Source organism: Ambystoma mexicanum, chromosome 2p (assembly GCF_040938575.1).
Source record: "Ambystoma mexicanum isolate Mex_15411 chromosome 2p, UKY_AmexF1_1, whole genome shotgun sequence".
NCBI lineage: Eukaryota > Metazoa > Chordata > Amphibia > Caudata > Ambystomatidae > Ambystoma > Ambystoma mexicanum.
In genome coordinates, this window is record NC_090923.1 from 1166437 (window position 1) to 1191902 (window position 25466).

The 25466-nt window shown below is 48.3% G+C and overlaps 1 protein-coding gene across 4 annotated transcripts in view; it reads right to left on the reverse strand.

The window, feature by feature from the left end:
• Positions 1–25466, reverse strand: part of LOC138566121 (zinc finger protein 773-like) — a 180488-nt gene that overhangs the window by 50806 nt on the left and 104216 nt on the right. For 3 of the 4 annotated variants that reach the window (XM_069643119.1, XM_069643118.1, XM_069643116.1), the window contains 2 exons: positions 22585–22659; positions 21522–21620 (listed from right to left, as the gene is read on the reverse strand). In XM_069643119.1, coding sequence (XP_069499220.1) covers positions 21522–21620; positions 22585–22659 — 174 coding nt within the window. The remainder of the gene's footprint in view (positions 1–21521; positions 21621–22584; positions 22660–25466) is intronic. The other variant, XM_069643117.1, reaches the window with a different exon arrangement.

Below are 25466 nucleotides of genomic sequence, written 5' to 3' on the forward strand. Positions count from 1 at the left end.
ATAAACGCAACAGTCAAGAAATGCTTCTTCCTCCTCCACACGGCAAGAAAAATACTACCTTTCCTCTCCTTCACACACAAAACACTCACCATCGTCGGCCTCATCATGTCAAGCATCGACTATGCAAACAGCCTCTACCTCGGTATACCGGAATACCTACTGAAGAAGCTACAAAGGATCCAAAACACAGCAGCCAGACTACTCCTCAAACTATCCAGAAGAGACCACATCACCCCGGCCCTAAAAACACTACACTGGCTCCCAGTAAAACAGCGCATCATCTTCAAAACAATGTGCATAACGCACAGGGCAATCAGCGGACAAGGAGCAGAATTCCTACAAAAGAAAATAACAATCTACAAGCCAACGAGAACGCTCAGGTCAACCAATGAAATCTGACTGGAACAAAAACCTTACATCAAGAAGAAACTCGGAGGAACCGCTTTCTACCACCTAGCCGCGAAAACCTGGAACAGCATCCCAAAAATAATAAGGAACACCAAAGATCACCTCAAATTCAGAAAATTACTAAAAACCTGGCTCTTCAAAACCAGAGACTAAAACCGAAACAACAAGACAAATGACTCAACAAAAAGGACCTTGACACAGGGGTCCACCTGCGAGACCCAGGGAGACGGAGGCAACGACTCCAGCCAACCCTCACCATCCCCCATCACCCGTACAGCCACAACTAGGTACCACGAGCTGTGGAACGGACAAGACACAACTAATCACCACACAAACGGAAGTATGGACACTAGCAGCTGCGCTAGTCATGTGGGGGGGTGAGGAGCATGCTAAGTTATTAAGGGAGCGGGCGGAGGGGACAGCTAAATCCTCAAACGGCCTCGAATGGAGAAAAAAAAAAAAAAACGAGCACGTACCTCCTGAGGCACAGGGTGTACAAGCATCCCGTCGTGTAAGATTACACGAGCCCAACCGGCTCAATCCAGGATAGAGATGCCAACTAACCAATACCACTAACAACTTCCTTCTCTGCATACACCTCTCAAACTCCAAACCAAACACAACCACAAACCTCCAGCACAGCAAACCGCACGAACTTCACCACACTGCAACAACAAAACAAAAACACACATAGACTCGCACATCAGCACACGACGACTACCGGCCGCATACACCCCAGGCCCTGCCGACGGAACCACCGGGCTGAGGCTGCCAAAAGCACATCACTGCAATCTTGCACTTTTCCAGCCTCCACCCACTAACCCACCCCTCCCTCCCTCTTTCAGAGCCGCCAGAGCGCCAGGGGACCACTCCGGTGGTGATAGTGCGCGGTACAAATGACCTTTAACATTAACATTAACATTAACATTCTACCTCTTTCAGAATTACAAACAACTCTTTAGTATTGGACTTCGCTTGAGAGATCCTGAGGTTGTATGAGGGTTGTTTGGCTAGGATGATCTCTTTTTTGTAGAGGGTAGCTAGTTTACTCAAGTTGTTTTTATTAGTCTTTGAAGGGTCTAGCCTCCAGTTCTTTTCGCATCAGTGTTTTTTCTTGTCTGATAGCTTTTAAGTGAGGCGAGAACCAGGAGTTCACATGTTTGCGAGGTTTGCTCTTTCTTATTTTTAATGGTGCTATGATGTCGAGGGATGATAGCATCACTTTGTTGTACGTATCAACCATGGTGAAGGGATCTGTGTGGTTCGAGATAGAGTTGAGAGTGGGAAGAAGCGGTGGGATAAGGTTTTCAGGTGTAATATTTATTTTGTTTCTGGTGGGGAGAGCTGGAACTAGGTTGTCGGTCTGCAGGGGAGATGACATCTCTAGGGTGAAGGTGATCAGGTGGTGGTCAGACTAGGGCTGAGGCATTATAGACCGGACGTGGTTGGGCAATTGTGCTCGGCAATCCAATCAAGGGTTCTGCCTTTGTTATGGGTAGGACCTGTGATCTTTTGAGTAAATCCGAATTCCTCTAGTGAGTTGTTAATTTGAGTGGCATTGGAGTTTAGAGGATCATTGAGGCCAAGGTTGAAATCTCCTAGTATGAGGCTCTGAGAGGAGTTCTTGAGAGATTGTTAGACAGGATGTTTATAAGGTCCTCTTCAAAGGATCCTAGGGGGCCTGGAGGTCGGTATATAAGGTGGATAGATACAGACTTCGTATTAGAGATGGTTAATTTGGCAGTTAGAGATTCACATGAGTCTAGGTTATGAGAAGAGAGTCTCAGTGCAAGGTTGGTTTCAGCTATTATGGCGAGACCACCTCGAGAGGTAGTACGATCAAGTCTTAGGAGGGTGTAGTCATCTGGGATGTCTAACATAATTGCTGGACCAGCTGCTGGGTGGAGCCAAGATTCCGTGATAGCTAGGAAGTCTATAGTTTTGCTTAGTAATACGTCTGCTACATCTGTAGCATGAGCCACCATAGAGCGGGCATTTATAAGTGCACCCTTTGTCCCAGGCTGTACTGAGTGGTCCAATGGTGGTAGTACCTTGTGATTGTATTTTGGTGCAGAGATGGGTTCTCGGAAGAGTCTACTGTTAAGTTGAAGAGGATGCTGGGAGTGGCCAGTTTTGCGAGGGCTCGTGGTAGTGTAACGCTCACCTGACTCCCACGGAGGCGCTGGTCTAGTCTGGGTTGCTGTGGCCTCTTCGAGCGTGATGCGCAGAACTCGGAACACCGACTGAACAGGACCCTCAAATCTTGCTTGTCTGGCCCGTAGGAATATCCTTCTGCAGATGAGAAAGGGGATTAACAGTCTGCAGAATAGTGTGCTTGCTCCCTCCTTCCCCCCCCTTCGTTCTTCTCTAACTTCCTCCGAAATCCCCGGTTGAAGCTCACCTTATGGTTTGAAAGGATGAACTCTCCATCCTGCTTCTGGTGCAGGGGCGCGTGTTTGTCCAGTTACTTCACTGGTTTTCAGAATGGCGCTGGCAAAATCCACTTGACCTTTCCGAGCAGAACGCCGTAAGTATGAAGATTACAAAAGTTCAAGTGTTGAGCCTCCTTTTCTGTTGCCTTCCTAACCTGTGATCCGTCCTTTATTTCAGGTGCAGAATGAAGGCGATGCGTTGAGGGATTGAATTGCCGATGGTAAACTCAGGTGAGTTAGCGATGGGGGCGATCCCTCTTAATGTCTTTATATTCCTCCAGTAATGTCTTTTGTCCTTTCCCCATAGGGGCCGGGGTGCGGTACCTGCCAACGAAGCGGCGCCGACCCGAAATGAGGAATGATCCACCAACAGAAGACCGGTAAGTGTTATGGCGGAAAATTAGGCTTTCCTCATATGTTTCTTCTGCCAATTCCCTTCACCTTAGAGACCCCCAGCAACTTTGCTGGAGACTTTGCTTTTGTCTCTTCTTCTCCCCCCTAGGCGCAGAGATGTGGCGACCGGAGCAGACAGTCGCGGTGGAGCCAGAAGAACTCCCGAGGACAGGTGAGTGAAGCGCGGCGCTGCAGCGAGCAACGCGGTGCTTTTAAATGAAAGTCTTTTCTCAGGAACGCTGGCGTGAAGGTTCCGGATGCAGGTAAGAAGTTTGATAAAAATTCTTGGTTTTCACCTTTCTCTTTCCTTACAGGTGTTCCAGGATCGAGGCGGGCGTGGCTGGAGACCAGATGCAGGAGCAAACACGGTGAGCGTTCAGCTGCTTGGATGCAGAAAAACACGAAGCGTGAGCTACTGTCGGGGCGTGGCTTAAATAGCCCCCAAAGTAGTTCCAGGTAAGTATCCTTCCCTGGCCACGCCCGAGTGGCAAAATAGTCCCAATGAAAAAAATAGTCCCTTTCAGGTCTCAGGGAGGCCTGAATCTTGCAGCATGGTCTGCATCAGGTAAGTGCACAAAACACCTTCCTTTATGAGCCTGGCGCCAAAGGCGCCAGGACAGAGTCCAAAGAGCCCCTATAAGGGACTGCTGGGCTTTTACCCGGGGGCATGATGCCTGCTCCCGGGGGAGCTGGGCCTGGCCTGGTGCTCCGGGGGTAGGCATCATGACAGGTAGTAGTACTAGATGTTAATTTGATTAGTGGATCATACAATCTTGGGAGTCTCGAACGTAATTTAAGGTTTCTTTGAGGCAAAGTGCATGGTCTGGTAATCATGGCAGCCTGCGTAGGAAGGTTATCAGCCAGCGCTAGAGGAGGTTGGTGATGTGGCATAGTAAGGTCTTGCAAGGTAATTATATGGAGGTTTATCCTGAGTAAGACCGTGTAGAGCGGTGGAAGATGCATGTCGTGTGCGTGGAGCTAGTTGTGAGGTAGATGGGGACTGGAGGTGATGTGTACTACAGTCGAGCTAGATTCGTGGGCGGTATGAGATGTAAGATAAAGCAGGTAATCCTTGCATATCATGTGAATAGTAGGTAAGCAGGCAGGTTAGAGGTGGTAGGCTATGGGCAGCTCTGCAGTAGTGAGCTAAGGATAATTATACAAGCAACAACTTTCCTACAGTGTGCTGGAGCGGAATACAATGGACATGACCTAGAGAGATTTTTGGCACGCAGGAAAAAGCTTTCCAATTATACTATGGCATAGAAATATAACTACAAGCATCTAGAAGCCACTTTCCAATTTTTCAATGTCCAGGGAGTACAAGTATAACTACGAGCATCTAGAAACAGCTTTCCATTTTTGCAGTGTCAGGAAATACATCAGTTTTAGGGCAAGAACAACAGCTGCCAAGCAACTAGAAGCGGTTTCCATATTTGTTAGAAGCAGCAACATTGCAGCGCCTAGAAGCAGTTTTGTGTCCCACTAGAATGGATTTGCTATGGCAGAGCATGAAACAGAATAAAGGCAACTTAGATATACTTTCCAGCTGTGAGCTATAGCAGATATGCAGCGGCAAGGAACTGCAGTAGTTATAAATCAGCTAAAGCAACTTTCCAATTTTGCAGTGGCAGAGAGAGACAACAACTTTGATATAACTGGAAACGACTATGCTGCAATAGGCTAGAGCGGGATTATCATGGAATAAACGTTAAAGCAATTTTAAGGCAAGCTATCAGTGTATTTCTTACTGAATAGGTTAGCAGATACAGTAAGATATAACATTTACACATGGTAGAAACAGCTATACTACTATTGTCTAGTTCACATTACACTTACAGGGCGAGCAAGAGACAACATTATTGGGCAGAGGGGCATAGTTTTAAAGGCTTGCGCATCTATAAGTCAAATGCGGGTGATTAATGTCCAGGAAGGGTTGTTGAAAATCGAGCCGACTGAGTAAAAGCGCTTGTGGTCGCTACTGCCGCTGGAAGTAGCTAGCGTGTGGGCAATGCATACCCAGTTAGGAAAGGAAGGCCATACGGTAAGGCACTCGTAAAGAGTGAAGCATAGTCCTCGAATTATGCAGATTGCATCAAACGGTGTGCAATACTGATGTAATTGGACTTGGCTACCTTATGCAGGTTAAAGGCGTGATCTGGTGTAATTGGCTGGCTGGCTGACTGTCCAGCAAAGACAGCCACCCTGCTGGGTGAGTGGCAGCTAGGCTGGAACGAAAGGGAGAAAACTGTTCAAAAGGCAAGTCTCTTGGACTGGAAAGCAGAGTCGACCACTGAAACGAAAGAACCGAAGACGAGCTGGAAGTGGACGGCTGCTGCAACTCCTGGACCGTTTGTTTGCCCGGGGAAGCCCTGCTGCAGGTCCGAATTACCAAGTTCATCTCGACAGAGAAGCCCCTTCAAGGACGTCTTCTTCCTTAGAGTTGGTTTGACCAATCAACTCGTAAGCCACCTGGATACCATTCTCAGAGCTGGTTAGGATTAACCAGGGGGAAGGACACCAGCTTGTGTTCTTGAATTACAGCTACTCGAACTGAAGGGACTCCATTTTGTCAGTGTTTTTCAACGATCCTGTGCAGTGCAGGAGTCCCGACGTCCTCCCTCTTGTCCCCACGACTGAGGCTCAGGAACAGTGAGATCTGCAGGAACTGCCAGGAACCAACGTCTCTGCTGCATCTTGTTCTTCATATTGAGGTACTGTGCCTCCTCTGAGAGAACTTACCTCTCACTGTGAAAGTTCGCGGAACTTTCACAGCTTGTGACCCAACATATGATTCTTTTTCGTACAAACTACTTCTGAGAACTTTGGCAAACACTTCTCCGTTTTCTACCAGAACTGCTCTTTCCTATCCAAGACACTAGCCCATTGACTTTGGCATAGGCCTATTGAACTGAATCGAGTCTTCTAGTGAACTAAAAATATTTGCACTGCCGAAAAAAGTAATTGTGATAAATTCTGCCAACCTTTGCCTTTTTCCTCCCATTCAAAGTAACTGAAATGCCATTCTGCTCCTATTTCAGGGGAGCCTAAGTTGTACAGAAACATATTGGTTTGGTATTGAAGTGTGTTTATGTATTAAGTTGCCTCCTTCTAGTGAATGTTTTCTAAATGATTGTGTAATAAATTAAAAAAGTGTTTTACCAAGAAACCTTGAGTGTAAGTGTCTACTTGAATAACTGTGATTGTAAGACCTCTGTGTAACATCCTTGTACTGCTCACATTCCCTCTTGAGATAAGCCTGGCTGCTCAGCTCGCTACCACAAACTGTGTAGTACAGACATATACCAAAGGTTGGTTTTGCTTACACTTGTAGTCCCAATTTAATGTGGTGGTCCCAGAGGGTAATGCATGCAATTCTGCCTAACAGTACGGTTTTTACACAGAGATTCACATTGACAAGTATCCAAATAAACACTTACTCTCAAGGTTTCTTGATTAAACAGTTATTAATTCATTTAACAGTCAGTTTGAATAAGCCTTCTTCAGAAGGGGCAATATATCAGTAGCACACAAATACATTCCACAATGCACACTCCTAGTTTCCCTAAATCAGCAAATACCCATATGGGATGGCACACAGACAGTTCCTACACCCTCAGGTGATTTAAATAGCTATGACACTGGCCATTAATATATCACTGGCACAAATAAAGCAATACTGAGAGGAGTGTCAAAGAAAAGGGATATTGGAATAAACAAGAGATCACACAAAGATTCTGAAGCAGGTAAGTACTTTTGAACCCCCAATGCTAAGTAAATTAACCCTTTCCTGGAGGAAAGGTAAAACACAATGTCAGAGGCAAGAAGAGTCTCTCAGGGAGCCAGGACAGCCAGTGTTAAGTTAGCAAAAGTCTAGGTGTGCTGAAACACTTCATGCAGGCAAGTAAATGTCTTGCACAAGTCTTTGTAGAAAAAGTAGAATCAATGTAGGGCCACAAGGTGGGAGACTTCTGAGGGACAAAGCTGCAAGCAACCCTGCAAAAGCAGCCAAGACAAGTCTCCACCGAGAACAAGTAAGGCTACACAAACAAGAGTTAAGTCCCCTTAGATTTACAGATTAGAAGAAATTGTTCCAGCTGGCTTCTGTTCCTGTGCAGCTCTGCAGATCCTGTTGTTCCTGGGCCTCAGTCGTGGGGACAAGAGAGGACGTCTTGGGACTCCTGCACTACAATGGGATGGTCAGTAGCAGCAAAGGGCAAACTTCAATTCAGCTGCACTTTGCAGTTTCAGCTCCTCGCGTCTCAGCAAATAGCCGCAGTTCTCGGCTACCACTTTGGACTTTCCTCGCATTTGGGGTCCAGCACTCTGTTGAGGTGGTTCAGGCTTGGTCAGGAAGTCCGGAGGATCTTCCTGGAGCTCGGGTCCGACTTAAAGGCGATGCACTCAATCTGGTGTTCCTCTCCCTGGCACTTCCGTTCCAGCAGCAGCAGCAGAAGTACAGCCAGCTCCAAGAGGATGTCCAGACAAGTTCACTTTGGGGTGGACTGAACCCCAACAACCCAAGGGGACAAGTTGTCCTTGCAGGGTTTCTCTAGTCGAGACAAATTCGGAGCTTCAGCACAGCAGCAGGGATTCACCGGGCAAACCAATGGACCAGGAGTGCAGCAGGTGTCTCTTCCAAGTTCTTCTTCAGATTTCTTCATCCAGTGGTCGACTCGGCCTTCCAAGCCAAAAAGCCTCTCCTTTTATGCAGGTTTCTCCCATTCATTCCAGCCTACCTGTCAATCACACAGCAGGGTGACTGTTCTTGCCCGACAGCCAGTCAATCACCTTTGGGTGCATTCCTGTAACCAATGGGATTAAGCACAGGGAGTTTCAGGCACCTCCGTCACTTCCTGCCCCTGCCAGACATACTGGACCCATAGGCGGGCTTCACTCTTGAATCCCATCAAAGACAAAATGAACAAAGGGACCAAACCTGGTTTGGCGCGCAGATTTAATCTCAAGAAGGAACTTTCCAACAAGAAAAGGCGAAAAAAGAAGACCGGGCCATTTTGTTGAAATAGGCACCCATGGGTGCCTTACTGTGGCTGCAATGGCAGCCCGCGGTAAAAACACACAGTAGTAAAAAGTAAACCACTGCCACCAGCCATTAATTATAGAAAGGGTGACAAAAATGTCACATGAGAAACTAGACAAAGGGGATACTAAGTAACCCCTCCAGCACCCTATGGTAAAATAGTGTGTGCTGGGCCTTGAAATTTCACTTCACTGCTCTTGAAAACAGTAGTTATGCAAGAGGAGGTATTTAAAAATTTGGGAAATCTGAAAGACTTCCCTGTGCCACTGCACTGAAGGTGCTGTGTGTCACAATGTAAAAAGATGGTGCCTATGGATTTTGTGTTTCATTTGTTTTTGGAGTTTGACAGAGTCCAAATCACAGAAACATACATGAGTGGGGAAAAAGGTCTCCCTCTCTCCAGGTTAACGTGTTGTTCCTGCCGGCCACCGGTGGTATTTGAGGACACTTTTGTTTAAATTCTATGGTATGTCTGTGAGAGAGCGTCCAGCACCCAACGATCGGTGGAGATGGTCTCCCACACACTGATGAAGTTTGCCAGCCGGCCTCCCACCGGGGTGCATGGGTGGGATCCTGACGTCCTGGCTGGCTCAATCTTGCTTGGAGGTCGACGGAACACCTTGCGGTCCTTGACAACGACGGCGGGCATCTTCAAAAGCCTTTGAGCGACCCCTGTTGGCTTCCTGGGTCGAGGAGCGGGAGGGTAGGCGGTAAGAGGATGAGCCCCCGCCGAAACCCTTTGAAGACTTGCTAGACTTCCCTCCTGAGGGACAAAAGGACGGTCATCGCTGCTGAGTGCCCACGGCACAGTCCGTGTCCGTCCTGACGGCCTAGAGGGATTTCGACAACCTTCCCGAACTGGTTGTCTGTCGAACGGGGTATCTGGTCTTTCCATGGAAAAGGTTCCTAACAAAACCTTTTCCATCGAAAATATATGCATCTAAGGCATATGTGGTTAGGGTAATGGGTTAATTTTCTCTGGGTTGGTTTTTGAGGGTAAAAAAACAGGGGTTCGGGGGGAACCCCCCAAAGGCAATACAAAAGAATGCATTAGATGCAAAAATAATTTGATGGAAAAACTTAGTTTTCGTTGTAAAGATCATAAACCATCGAACGGCATGTCCAAGACCCTTGGCTGGACCTCTTGTCTAAAGTTGGTGGCCTTGAGCCAGCCACGACAGCGAAGGCAAACCCTGTTCCCCATCTGGCGGAAACCTGTGTCCGCAATATCCAGGGCCGCAGTGATGGTGTGGTCCGACGCCACCCCGCCTTGCTGGAGGATCTCCAAAGCCTCGACCCGCTTGTCATCAGGTAGGAAATCCATGAGGGAAGCCATCTTGTACCAAAGCTCCCGGTCGTAGCTGGCCATGATCGCTAAGGTGTTGGCAGCCTTGAGCGTCGTCGCCGCTGAGTAGACCCAGTAGATCTTTCTACCCATGGAATCCCCTTTCTTCCCCTCGTTGTCTGGGGGTGCGAAAGAAAAAGACGCCAAACTCGACAATTTCTTCCTGGTGGCCGCTGAGACCACAGAGTCATGCGACGGTTGAGATCGTAGACATTTGGGTGCAGAGCCCGGCACACTGTACTTTTTTTCAAGTCGGTCTCTCTTCTCCGGGGCTGAGGCGGGTGTTAGGCAAAATTTTATGCAGTACCCTTTGGGTGCACTACAACAACCTTGACCTCCTGGCAACAGGAACCCAACCATTGGTATAACTCTGTACTATACAGGTTGGTTGCGTGTTGAGCAGCCAGTTTATCTCAAGAAGGGTCAATGTGAGCTATAGGGGCGTTACACAGAGTCACAGTGACAAGTATTCAAATAAACTCTTGCACACAAGGTTTCTTGATTAAACAATTAGTCATTTATTTATCAGTCCGTTAGAGTAAGCCTTCTTCAAAAGGGAGCAATATAAAAAAACCAAATATACTTAAAAATACACACTCTTAATTTTTTAAATCAGTAAGGACCCTTTTGAGATGGCCCACAGACACAACCTACACCCTCAGGCGACTTCAATTGTTAGGGTGCTCGGGACATTAATCTATCACTGTTGCATTTAGTATATGTCTTAGGAGTAGGTCAAAGGAAAAGGTTATTAGAGCAAAACAAGAGATCACACAAATATTCTGAAGCAGGTAAGTACTTTTTGTAACCCCCAATGCAAAGTTAGTTAACCCCTTTCTGGAAGGAAGACACCCATTAAGCAGAGGAGAGAAGAGTCATTCAGGTAACCAGGCCAGCCAATGTTAAGTTAGTAAAAGTCAAAAGGTGAACTGAAGCACTTCTTGCAGGTAAGTAAACGTCTTTAGAAGTCTTTGTAGAAGAAGAAAATGAAAGTAGGGCCACAAGCTGATTAGGCTTGTGAGGTAAAGAAGCCGTTGGCAACTCAGATACAACCAAGACAAGTCTCCAACAAGGACAAGCAAGGTGACAACAAGAGGTAAGTTCTACTTTACAGTACCTTTAGGTTGAAGAAAAGTGCAGCAGATGGCTTCAGTTCCTGTGCAACTCTGCAGATCCTACTGTTCCAGGGACTCCGTCAAGGGGACAAGAGGGAGGACTTCTGGGGATTCCTGCACTGCAATGGGACGGGCACCGACCGTAACCGGCAACCTTCAAACAAGTGGCACAGTGTTTCAGTGACGTTGGTGGCCTTCAACCAGCCACGACGACGGAGGCAGACACCATTCCCTATCTGTCGGAACCCTGTGTCTGCCATGTCCAGTGCCACGGTGATGGCATGGTCCGATGGCACCTCGCCCTCCAGGGAGGATCTCCAGTGCCTCGACCAGATTGTAGTTGGGCAGCAATTCCAGCAGCAGGGCCATCTTATACCACAGCTCTGTGTCTTATCTGGCCAGCATCGCAAGCGCATTCGCTGCCTTGACTGTCGTCGCCGCCGAGTAGATCACCTTCCTACACGTGGCGTCCAACTTCTTCCCCTGGCTGTCTGGGGGAGATGAGGGATTCGAAGAATTCTTCCTTGCAGATCCCAAGACCACAGAGTCCGGGGAGGGCTGCAACCGTAAGCACTTGGGTGCGGACTCCGGCACCCGGTACTTATTCTCCAGTCTATCCCTCTTCGCCATGGCTGTTGTTGGGTTTCTCATCAGCGCCAGGCCCTCATCCCAAACGTCGTCCAGGAGAGGCACCGCCAGAATGGCCTCACACCGTTGGTAAAGGAACCCTTCCTTCTCGTCTCTTCTAGCATGAGCTGGAGAACTCAGCTGCGCGGCTGACCATGGCGTGCAACGACTCCACTTCGTACGGTTGAGAAGCCCTCGGCGGCGGAGAAACGCTGCCGTCGTTGTCCGTGTCCATAGTCGCTGTGTCTGTCCCCGAGAGGGCATGTGCGGTGGTTGATGAGGTGGCGTAGGGTGCCGTTTTCACTTCACTGGCGCCGGGCCCGGTGCCAGAGGTTCCGTCGTTATCCTCTTCTGGATCTCCGACACCAGGGTGTGGGGAGTTGAAAGGATGTCCAGCGATACGTCCCTGGGAGGTGTCGGGGGGTGGGGGTGCTGGTGCGGTGTTTGCTGGGCCCAGTGCCCACTTCCTCCGGGATGGTGTGAACGGACACCAGGTCCTCCTTGTCCAAGGGAGGAATTTCCATGCCCTGGAGCTCCTTAAAGGCCTCTGCTCCCCCCCCCTTTTTGCATCCTGAGCGGTCGGTCTCAGGCTCAGGGATGGCATCCTCCTCTCTGGCGTTTTCTCCACCGGTTTGGCCGAGATGTCCTACATCGGTGGTAGGGCCACTCGGGGTGCAGCTGGGGTCCCCTGGACCGGTCAGCCCCTTTCACCTTTGAGAGGGCGGCTGCCACCAGCTCGATCGTTGAGGATGACTTCGTCTGGACCACCTGGGCCTTCAGGGGCAGGTCGGATACCTTTCTGTGTGCCTTCCTCTTCTCCGGCTTCTCCCGCAGCTTCCCTGGGTTGCCGATTACCTCTTCGAAGAGGAGCTAGAGCGATGACTGGTGATGGAGGCAGATGGGGAAGATGACCGTGTCCTGCCTGTCGCGGGGCCGCTTACTCGGCGACCCCGACGGAAACAGACTTGCGGTGCTTGGCCTGGTCTTAGGCCTGTTACTATTATATTGCTCCCTTCTAAAGAAGGCTTTATAACTGACTGATAATTGTTTATGCAAGAAACCTTAAGTGTAAGTGTTCATTTGAATACCTGTAAGTGAATCTGTGTACCTCCACTACAGCTCACATTTCCCCTCTTGAGATAAGCCTGGCTGCTCAACAGGACACCAAACGGTGTAGTACAAGCTTATACCAAAGGATGGGTTGCCTATACCTGCAGTTAGAGTTGTGTGTAGTGGTCCCAGAGGGTACTTCATACAAACTTTGCCAAACAACTGCCAGAGGAGGTGCTTAGGGAGAGGGCAGTCATTGGCTCGGGGCAGTATGACTCAGAGCTCAGTGAATGGTTTATAGAAGAAAGAGTTTGTAAGTGAAAGTGAAACTGTTTTTTCTTTTACCAGGGAATATTCATGAGCATGCAAATCCATGCCAGACCCCATGCTGACGACGCGGAATATGCATGAGCATGCGAATCCATGCCAGACCCCATGCTGACGACGGGGAATATGCATGAGCATGCGGATCCATGCCAGACCCCATGCTGACGACGGGGAATATGCACAAGCATGCAAATCCATGCCAGACCCCATGCTGACGACGGGGAATATGCATGAGCATGCGAATCCATTCCAGACCCCATGCTGACGGGGAATATTCATGCGGATCCATGCCAGACCCCAGCCTGACGACGGGGAATATTCATGCGGATCCATGCCAGACCCCAGCCTGACGACGGGGAATATGCATGAGCATGCGAATCCATGCCAGACCCCATGCTGACGACAGGGAATATTCATGCGTATCCATGCCAGACCCCAGCCTGACGACGGGGAATATGCATGAGCATGCGAATCCATGCCAGACCTCATGCTGACGACGGGGAATATTCATGCGGATCCATGCCAGACCCCAGCCTGACGACGGGGAATATGCATGAGCATGCGAATCCATGCCAGACCCCATGCTGACGACGGGGAATATGCACGAGCATGCGAATCCATGCCAGACCCCATGCTGACGACGGGGAATATGCACAAGCATGCGAATCCATGCCAGACCCCATGCTGACGACGGGGAATATGCACAAGCATGCGAATCCATGCCAGACCCCATGCTGACGACGGGGAATATGCACGAGCATGCAAATCCATGCCAGACCCCATGCGGACGACGGGGAATATGCACAAGCATGCGAATCCATGCCAGACCCCATGCGGACGACGGGGAATATGCACAAGCATGCAAATCCATGCCAGACCCCATGCTGACGACGGGGAATATGCACAAGCATGCGGATCCATGCCAGACCCCATGCTGACGACGGGGAATATTCATGCGTATCCATGCCAGACCCCAGCCTGACGACGGGGAATATGCATGAGCATGCGAATCCATGCCAGACCTCATGCCGACGACGGGGAATATTCATGCGGATCCATGCCAGACCCCAGCCTGACGACGGGGAATATGCATGAGCATGCGAATCCATGCCAGACCCCATGCTGACGACGGGGAATATGCACAAGCATGCGAATCCATGCCAGACCCCATGCTGACGACGGGGAATATGCATGAGCATGCGAATCCATGCCAGACCCCATGCTGACGACGGGGAATATTCATGCGGATCCATGCCAGACCCCAGCCTGACGACGGGGAATATGCATGAGCATGCGAATCCATGCCAGACCCCATGCTGACGACTGGGAATATTCATGCGGATCCATGCCAGACCCCAGCCTCACGACGGGGAATATGCATGAGCATGCGAATCCATGCCAGACCCCATGCCGACGACGGGGAATATGCATGAGCATGCGGATCCATGCCAGACCCCATGCTGACGACGGGGAATATTCATGCGGATCCATGCCAGACCCCAGCCTGACGGGGAATATGCATGAGCATGCAAATCCATGCCAGACCCCATGCTGACGACGGGGAATATTCATGCGGATCCATGCCAGACCCCATGCTGACGACGGGGAATATGCATGAGCATGCGAATCCATGCCAGACCCCATGCTGACGACGGGGAATATGCATGAGCATACGAATCCATGCCAGAGCCCATGCTGACGACGGGGAATATGCATGAGCATGCAAATCCATGCCAGACCCCATGCGGACGACGGGGAATATTCATGAGCATGCAAATCCATGCCAGACCCCTTGCTGACGACGGGGAATCAGCATGAGCAAGCGAATCCATGCCAGATCCCATGCTGACGACGGGGAATATGCATGAGCATGCGGATCCATGCCAGACCCCATGCTGACGACGGGGAATATGCATGAGCATGCGGATCCATGCCAGACCCCATGCTGACGACGGGAAATATCCATATGCATGCGAATCCATGCCAGACCCCATGCTGACGACGGGGAATATGCATGAGCATGCGGATCCATGCCAGACCCCATGCTGACGGGAAATATGCACAAGCATGCAAATCCATGCCAGACCCCATGCTGACGGGGAATATGCATGAGCATGCGAATCCATGCCAGACCCCATGCTGACGACGGGGAATATGCATGAGCATGCGAATCCATGCCAGACCCCATGCTGACGACGGGAAATATCCATGTGCATGCGAATCCATGCCAGACCCCATGCCGACGACGGGGAATATGCATGTGCATGCGAATCCATGCCAGACCCCATGCCGACGACGGGGAATATTCATGCGGATCCATGCCAGACCCCAGCCTGACGACGGGGAATATGCAGGAGCATGCGGATCCATGCCAGACCCCATGCTGGAGAACTGCCATTCCAGTCCCAGATTATTGCTCTCCTGACTTTCCAGCACGGCTGCCAATGCTTTTCCTCAAACAATTTTTCATCCATGGACCCCTTCACCTTTAAGGAACTCTGGAGGACTTCCCTCCTGCACTTTCGCAGAAAGATAACTGTTTGCCAAAAACTGTCCCTAATCGCACTAGGGAGAATTATCATTTCTGTTCTAATTCGCTTCAACCTTAGAGACACCCAGCTCTTTTACTGGATTTAGGACTTTTTAATTTTAACCCTGGAGTGAGACCTCTTTCTCACTCACATGTGTTTTCTTTATCCGATTTGGATTATGGTTTTCACTGTTTTTGGAGTCTGACAAACTCCATAGGCATCTGCTTCAGTGCAGTGTGAAAGAAATCCTTTTAGATTTCTCATAAGGTTTAACTGCTTTTTCTTGTGTGAACTGCAGTTCCCAAGAATAGTAAAGTGAAATTGACTTTATTTACCTTTTCTCTTTGTAGGTCCAGCACACACCATCTTATGTGGAGTGCTGGGGGGTTATCTAGTAGCCCCTTATCCTACCCTCTCATGTAACATTTTTATGTTACCCTCACTACTTTCAATGGCTGGTGGCAGTGGTTTACTTTTTCCTACCATTGTGCTTTTCTACCGCAGGCTGAATCCTCAGCTGCAGTACAGCACCCATGGATGACCATTTCTGTCAAAATGGCCCCAGTCTTCTTTTTCTGTTTGCAAGGTCTTTCTTGGGTTTTACTCTGTGTGTTGAGACAGATTTGAGCTCTTTGTTGGTCTTGGCTTTGGCAGGCTTCAGCCCGGAAGCCCGCCCCTGGCTCGTGTGTCTGGAAGGACAGGATGTGAGGGAGGGTACCAAAGCTCCTATCCTTTGTCTCTAGAAATGCCTGAATGCAACTAGTCCCGATTGGCTGGCTGTCCTGCTGTGTGATTAACAGTCTAGGCTCTGCATGAATGGAAGAAAACTGCTTAAAAGGCGAGGGTTTTGGGACTACAGGCAGAGTTGACCACTGAGAGAAACACCCGACGAATAAACAGTGAACACAGCTTGTTGCAACCTCCTGGACCTTTGAATTACCCGGTGAAGCCCTGCTGCTGTGCCAAACACCTTTTTCACCCCAAGAGAAATTCTGGGCGAAACAACTTCTCTCCTTGGGTTAGTGGGACCAAATAACCCCAAGACGAACCCCACTGGACCACCATCTCCGACTTGATGTGCCTCTATGTGGCTTAGGAAGCCCAAAGCCAGGGGTCGAGTTTCCGTAGTCGAGTGCAACGTCTGCCGCGGAACAAATCTGGATAGAAACTCCAGGAGACTCCTAAGGACCCTCCAGAAGCAGGACCTCCAGATCTATATACAATAACAATGCATACCTCGAAATCCCAAGATACAAAGAGAAAGCGGGGGGTAGCAGTTTTAAAGTCCTGGCTACTAGACACTTGAATTCACTACCCTCTAACATCATGAATGAAACATCCTTCCCACAATTTAAAAAATCCTTGAAAACTTGGTTATTCAACAAATACTAACTGAACACAGAGCACGAACCTGCCTTGACTAGACCATTACCTCCAATTGTATATTTTTGACTTTTACACTACCTTTCCCTGTGTTTCTCTGTTTTATTTTTAAGATTGCATTTACCCACTGTCTGTAACTACGCCGTGATACCCCCGGGTCTGGGCGTATAACAAAAGTAATAAATAAATCTAGAGGGCCTTCACCAGAGTGCAGGACTGAGGGAGCAGAGAGGGTCCAAACGGAGTCCAAGATCCGCAACAGTGCGGTTTGCTAAGTGCAGCTGCCGACAACCTCCCAAGTGCTGCCGCAGGAGCCCTCCAGGTCCCCCCTCTTGTCCACACGACTGAGGCTCAGTAATCAGGGTCTACACCGCTGTAGCAGGACAGAATCCAGCTGGACCACTCTTCTTCAAACCAAAGTAACTGTTTAGGCTTGGGGTACTTACCTTATTAGCTGTTTAGCCGTGCTCTTCTCACTTGGGAATAGCATTGGCTTAACTTTTAAGAGTTGACTTCTACTCTCTTCTCAAAGGCTTAACAGCTTGTGACCCTACAAGTGATTTTCTAAAGACTAACTTTGTGCAAGACTTTGATTTAAGAAGTGCCTCGGTGTTAGGGAGAATTCTCTTATAAGGCTAATTTCCCAAACCTAGTGAGTCCCCCAGAAGCTTTGCTGGATTTTTGGGGTTTGTTTTTTTCTCCTGCTAAGAGTGAGACTCTTTTACTCCCACTCTTAGGCATGATTTGAGGTGTGTCTCTGAATTTGTGTGTGATTTTTGGGCTATGGGGTCTTCTACTCCATAGGGCATCTGTTTTTTTTTGTGCATGCGTTATACAGCACCCTCAGTGCAGTAACACAGGCATGTCATAGTGACCCCCAAACATAGACTCCATACCCTGGGACTGACTACTGTCTCCCAGGGCATGTAAAGTCACCATTGGTTTTACTAGTCTTAAATTGTGAACAGAACCAGTACAAACCATCATATTGTGGAAGTACTGGAAGGGGTTAATTATATTGCCCTTGGGTCTGTTTTCAAGGGGGCACTGTCCAGTCCCCCCCTTGTCGAGTTTTTGGCTGGTGGCAGTTGTTACCACGCGAAATATTCCACCAGAATATTCTCTATGGGATTTTCCCATTGATTTTAAACGCACCACTTTTTGGTGCGATGTTAAAGATACAGCTGGATTATTTATTTAATATTAAATCAACGGTTGGGTCTTTTTGCCAGAACTCTTTTCTAAAATGGCGTTCGTGTCCGTCTCTGTAACTCTGACCAAGGTCGAGCCCTTTGTTCCACTTTTTGGCGGGCTTCCCCACAGAAGCCCTCCAAATGGTGGCACCCTGTCTGGGTTCCACAGGATGGGTGGGGAGGGGAATTGGCACCCTGGACTGCCTTGCCTTAGCAACCCAAGTCGCACTCTGCTCTGATTGGGCCAGTGGTGAGCCGCCCGACTCACCACTTAGCATGTTTGAGTGACAGCTAGGCTGTTGAATGGGGGTTTTTCTGCATAAAAGTAGGGCCTTTGGGACTGGAACTTCAGAAGTCGCCACAGGACCTAAGAATCCAAAGAGGGAAGAAGCTGAGCCATCTGCAACGACGACACCAACGGTGGAGCCCTGCTGCAACAAACTCACCACTTTCCCAACGACAAGAGAAGATCTTCTGCTGGACGAGTCTTCTTCTTCTGAGCTGGTGGGACCAACCAGTTCGCCATTTTCGCCTTCCAAAGACGTATCTTGGTCGAATCGCCCGTGCCAAGCACCCCGGCGGCCGGATAGCCAAGCTTCACCACTTTGACCGCGAATAAAAGGAACACAACTTTTATCGACGAACTCCTCGGCTGGTTTCATCCCTGTGCGATGCAACGACTCCACGTTTCCTCCTCGACGAGATACTCTCTTCCCCTGGTCGAAACAACGAACTGCAACCACTGCCAGGAACAACTGCCACCGCTGGAGCTTCCTCTCTCTTTAAGGTACTGTGTCCTGCCTGGCCTCCCTTTCTTCGGTTTTGCCCAAGGTTACCCTTAAATCCTTCGCTTTCCAATTGGTTTGGCCCTAGAGCTTCTAACTTTATCTTCTTGAATCGCCCCAACCTCTTTTGAACATTCTGCAAAGACTTTTAGTGCATTTCAAACCGTGTGATCCTGGGCACATTTCACTTTGCTCCATTTAAAGTGGGCCTGGCCTATGAACTTTGGCTCTACAGGGTATACTGCCTTCTTTCTCTTGCTGAGAACTCCTAAAGTGTTGGGACTTATTTTATTTCTATGCACTGCCTTTTTCTCTCCCTTTAACTGAACTATTGGAGTGCCATCAGGTTATGCGCTCACATCTGTTTAACAAATAGTGGTGTTTTAACTCCGACTTGTCTGATAGTTATCAAGGGAGGTGTGTATACTTTACCAGTGTTTTAACTTGCTTTTGATTTAGAGTGCTAGTATATTGCCTAAAGTGTGTTTTAAATTATATACTTTTTATACAAAGCTCTGGTCAGTGTTGGTTTGCTCTACTGTTTTTTTGGCCCTATTGTGAATACTCTATATACTGACCGACTCTTCTTGAGAGAAGTCTGACTGCTCAGCCACAGCTACCAGGTAAATCTGGGTGGTACAGACTGCTACCAATTGGGTTTACTGCTTACTCCTGTAGTCTTAATCTTTTTGCAGTGGTCCCCAAGGGAACTGCACAGGATTCTGCCTAACACTCAGATCCATAGACTGTGTCCCAAATTACTTTGGTTGTCCTGGCTCCCTGAAGACTCCTCTAGTCCACTGAGTTTGATACTGTTTGTCCCTCATAGGTAGTAGCTTGTTGTATACGGGTACTGCTGGGAAAGGATCATCTAGATTTCATTGGAAGATTTAGTTGTCCTCACACGTACTGCGAAACTGTCTAACCTGTTTCCTTCCCTAAAAATTTCCTTTCTGCAACCTCAATCTGCAAAGTATACTAGTGAGATATTTAAATGCCATTACTGTCCTTGTTACTGAAGTCACCTCAGGGTGTAGGAATTGTGTAAGAAGCATATACAAAGATTATCCACTAATTTTAAAACTGGAAAGTCAAGTTAAAGTATATTTCTATTGTTACAACAAATTGCCTTTTTAAAGAACGCTTATTTAAAAATGTATGTTAAATAAATAACCAATTTATAACTGAAACCTTGAGTGTAAGTGTTACTTGGCTTCATGCATTTACGGATTTCATTGGTACAGGTCTACAGCTTACATTTAACCCTCTTGAGATAGGCCTAACTGCTCAGTCAAACTACCAACTTGTTACAGACCTATATCAAAAGGTGGGGTTACCCAATACCAAGCAGATAGGTGTTGTGTAGTCCCACACAGTGTGACTGCACCAATTCTTATCCAACAGTCTGCCTTAGTCTCCTCTTGAACTTGCTAAAAAAAAATAAACAACTACATACCAGTTTCTGCTTTTTCCTGTCTAGGTTGGACTCCCTACTAACTCTTACTTAACATTATGCTACTTACCGGATACACTGTGGCGCCTTCGACATTGCAAATGTACTTCTATGCAAGTGTACTGCTTGTTCTCTTTGCCTTTTCCTATGTAAAGATTCAATGTTTATAAAAAATACACCAAATGGATATTCTTACTGGGTGTGCACTGCACCTCCAAGCCTATACAATCCACCTCCTGAGAGTTAGAACGGGGCTGCGCGGTCATGGCTACCGCTTGGAGAGCCTGGTGAGATACGCCTGTGGAACATCGCCATGGCAGCAGTACACACACACACAAAGTAGAAAGGAAACAAAACGGGTGCTCCAAAAAGGAGCTTAGGAAGGGCTCTTGTGAACATTCATCCCCTCACCTGTGGGACTGCGGCCACTTTCTGTCCTCCCATTCATCCCCTCACCTGTGGGACTGCGGCCACTTTCTGTCCTCCCATTCACCCCCTCAGCTGTGGGATTGCGGCCACTTTCTGTCATCCCATTCATCCCCTGAGCTGTGGGACTGCAGCCACTTTCTGTCCTCCCATTCACCCCATCACCTGTGGGACTGCAGCCACTTTCTGTCCTCCCATTCATCCCCTCGCCTGTGGCACTGCGGCCACTTTGTCCTCCCATTCACCCCCTCAGCTGTGGGACTGCGGCCTCTTTCTGTCCTCCCACTCATCCCCTCACCTGTGGGACTGCGGCCACTTTCTGTCCTCATATTCATCCCCTCTCCTGTGGGACTGCAGCACCTCTGTCCTGCCATTCATCCCCTCTCCTGTGGGACTGCAGCCACTTTCTGTCCTCCCATTCATCCACTCACCTGTGGGCCTGCCGCCACTTTGTCCCCCCATTTATCCCCTCAGCTGTGGGACTGCGGCCACTTTCTGTCCTCCCATTCATCCCCTGACCTGTGGGACTGCGGCCACTTTCTGTCCTCCCATTCATCCCCTCAGCTGTGGGACTGCGGCCACCTTGTGTCCTCCCATTCATCCCCTCACCTGTGGGGCTGCGGCCACTTTCTGTCCTCCTATTCATCCCCTCAGCTGTGGGACTGCGGCCACCTTGTGTCCTCCCATTCATCCCCTCACCTGTGGGGCTGCGGCCACTTTCTGTCCTCCTATTCATCCCCTCACCTGTGGGACTGCGGCTACTCTGTCCTCCCATTCATCCCCTGACCTGTGGGATTGCGGCCACTTTCTGTCCTCCCATTCATCCCCTCAGCTGTGAGACTGCGGCCACCTTGTGTCCTCCCATTCATCCCCTCACCTGTGGGGCTGCGGCCACTTTCTGTCCTCCTATTCATCCCCTCACCTGTGGGACTGCGGCCACTTTCTGTCCTCCCATTCATCCCCTGACCTGTGGGACTGCGGCCACCTTGTGTCCTCCCATTCATCCCCTCACCTGTGGGGCTGCGGCCACTTTCTGTCCTCCTACTGTGCTGATGATCGATAGAATAGGTTTCTTTTTCCTCTTTTATGCGAAAGGAGATAATCTCATGCCCTGTGGAAATAAAACAATAAGTAACAAGATTACAAAGACATACAAATTGTTCAGTACAGGGATTGTCTGTGGGAGAAGATCAGTGTTTGAGGAGAGGGAGTCACCCGCTTCAGGGAAGTATGCCTTGTGATACTCACAGTACTCGCCTCCCTGTTCTTAAACACCCTGTAGTCTTGGCTTCCCACAGGCTGCCCTCCTATTCTTGTTTATAAAGAGCAGACATTACAGTACCTCTTCCTAGACTTCTACAAGGCACCTGGTTGATGTGAATTCCTCTGGGGCAAGGTTGTTACGTGAGCAGAGTGAAGAGATGGGAACTACTCAGTGTAATGTAGATCACTATACTTACTCTACATTAGCAGGAACATGGAAATAAAACCTTGCTAAATCATATCTGTTGCTTACGTGTTAACATGCATGTTTCAATCAGATGGGCTTTTGCCAAATGATAAAATACACATCAGTGCTTCCTTCTCCAATATCAGCATGTCCTAATTAAGCATTCAAGCCTGGTTAGTGTGTTATCGGACTGTTTTTGGCCAGGACTCGTGCTATTTCTGTTGTTAATGCAAGAATACTGATCAAAGGACCACGCACTCTAACGGGACAGGATTAGCAGGTACACTTATTGCTTAGGCAACTGCTTCTTTGTGAATGCGGCATAGAACAAATATAGGGGTTTCCTAAATGCCCCAAGCTTTCAGTGAATACATCAAATGCACTTCTGCAAAGTTGCAGTAATGTTGTGTATTTTTAATTGTGCTTGAGAAGAGAAGCCTGACTGAGTCAATAGTTGGAATGCACATTTGTGAAATGTATCTCTGTAAAGGCTAGCAGGAATGTTTCACGTGTGGCCTGGTTTGGAGTTTAGAGCTGTTCATATTATAGGCATACATCACACGTGTACGTTTGAGCGGATGCAACTGGCTGAAGAAGTCAGAAATCAAGAGTGTACGTCACTCACCTATGCTTGCGTTTGAGCTGCTTTCCCCAACTTCTTCCCCAAGATCATCAATAAAAATGGGAGACGTCTCGTCTTCTTTTCTCAAATTAAATGGCAGCACCGAGGAAAGAAAATAATATGGGACAAGTTAACAACTTGTGTTTTTTCCCAAAAGTAATCAAAGGTGCCACTGCAAAAATACTAGTTCATACAACAAATATTCTTTCTAACAGATAATGTTTAGCTAATATTTTCAACTACGTGTTCTTCTCAAAAGGCTGGTCAGCCACTACAGAACCAACAAATAGCTCCTGTGCTGTGTAGTAGCAGGTTTCATCCTGAATGTCAAACCAATAGTTACTTTTAGATTACTTCCAGTAATACAAGGGTAGTAGGCCCTAGCAGTTGAACCGTGACGCTCAGCAAGGAATCACTTAGTAAACCAACTGGACAATATACTTTCTGAATAGTCACACACTTATTCCAGGAACAGTAAAACCTTTAACCCTGATTCAGGATAACACAGTTATTCTAGGGGAGTTGGACCTTGGGGTGTAATATATCATTACACTTACTTTTTAGCTCAGTGAAACACAGTCTAAGATCAGTAAGAACGCATTACACTATTTTTGGATGGCTCAAGGGAGACCAAGGTTATCTACACCTAACAGCTCTTTTCAAGAATGGCACACAGCTATTCTAGGCAGGTAAAACCTAATGTTGTAATATACTAGTACAGTTTGCTTTTCAGATCAGTTCCAACACAGATTAAGGTAAGTAATAACTCTTTAACTCGTTTTAGGATGGCACACAGCTAACACAAGGTAAGTAAAACCTATACACTTTTCAAAAGGAGTTATCAGCAACTTAGAGGCAAGTATAACCTAAGGCGCTCTTATTCTGGACAGGCTAACCGCAAGTCTGGGGAAGGAAGACCCAATTGGGGACACTCATACATGTATCCTAACAGGAATAGTAAAGTGAAACCAATGGCATTACCTTTGGGAAGAGGGGGACCCAATTCACAGGTGAGTAAATGAACCTTGTCTAAACTTTACAGAATAGTGCAACACACATACAAGGTAAGTAAGAACTTCTGTAACTGTTCACTCTTAGAGTTACAGTTACCATCTTCTTTTACAAGAAAGTAACTTTTTAACTGTTAGGGAGAATTCTCTGTTTAGGCTGAATTTCCTAACCTAGTGAGTCCCCCAGCAGCTTTGCTGGATTTTTGGGGTTTATTTTTTTCTCCTGCCAAGAGTGAGACTCTTTAACCCTCACTCTTGGGCATGATTTGAGTGTGTTTCTTTGAATCTAGATGTGTTTAATGGGCTATAGGGTCTTTTACTTCATAGAGTTTCATGTGTTTTTGTGATGTGTGTTACAGAGCACCCTCCGTGCAGTAACACAGGGGTGTCATAGTGACCCCCCCAGTATAGACTCCATACCCTGGGACTGACTACTGTCTCCCAGGGCATGTAAAGTCACCATTGACTTTACTAGTCTTAAATTCTGAACAGAACCAGTACAAACCATCATATTGTGGACGTACTGGCTGGGGCAATTCAATTGCCCCAGGGTCTGTTAGTCGAGGGGGCACGTCTCCGTCCCCCCTGATCGAGTTTTGGCTGGTGCAGTGGATACTACTTTTTATATTCAACCGGGAATATTTTCCTATGGGATTTCCCATTGTTTTAGGCTACTATCTTTATTTAATTATTTAAGGTAGTCTCGAACATACCGCCGGTTTATTTAAGCAATATTAATTCTCCGGTTGGTATTTTTTTGCCAAAACTTGATTCTAAAATGGCGTTTGTGTTCTCTTCTGTGACTCCAACCCAAGTCGAGCCCTTTGTTCAACTTTTTGGCGGGCTTCTCCACAGAAGCCCTCCAAAGTGGTGCCACTATGTCTGGGGCACTTAGGGGTGGTGGAGGGGAATTTAGGCACCCTGGACTGAGTTGTCTAGACAACTCAAGTCGCACTCCGTCCTGATTGGCCCAAGTGGTGAGCCTGCCGGCTCACCACTTAGCATGTTTGAGTGACAGCTAGACTGAGTGAATGGGGGTTTGCTGCATAAAAGCAGGGCTTTGGGGACTGGAACTTTAGAAGTCACCACAGGACCTAAGAATCCGACAAGGGAGAAGCTGAGCCGACCTGCCACGACACCACGACCAGTGGAGCCCTGCTGGACCGTCTCACCACTTTTCCCAACGACAGAGGAGATCTCCCGCCGGAGAGTCTTCTTCCTTTAACTGGTGGGGATAACCAGTTTCACCGTCTTTTCGCTTTCCCCGACGTATCTCATGGCGCCTTGCCCGTGCTAAGCACCCCGGCAACCGGGATACCACGTTTTACCACGACCGCGAGATAAAGGTACCACCTTTTACCGGAAAACTCCACGGCTGGTTTCTGCCCTGGTAGTGCAACGACCTGCATCTTTCCTCCACGTTGAGATCTTCTCTTCCCCTGGACGACGACGCAACTTGCAACCACTACCAGGAACAACTGCCACCGCTGGAGGATCCTTCCCACTTAAGGTACCGTGTCCCGCCTGGCTTCCCTTGCAACCGACTGTACGGGGTAGATTTAGCCCTCGGCTTTCGAACCTGGTTTAGCCTGGGACACCCTGGCTAAACTTTTCTAAAGCCTCTCTAAACTCTCCTCTGAACCTTCTGCAAGACTTTCTAAGCGTAGTGTAACTGTGTGATCTTGGGCGCATTTGTGCTCTGCTCTCTCTAAGAGTAGGCCCAGCCTTTGGACTTTGGCTCACCAGTGACTCTTTGCTCTCTGCCTTGCTAATAGTGTTCCTGAATCGTAGAGTGGTGTAATCCTGCATATTCTGTCTTTTTCCCTCCCTTTTTCACAACCTTAGTATAGTGCAATCTAGTTAAGCGCTCACCTC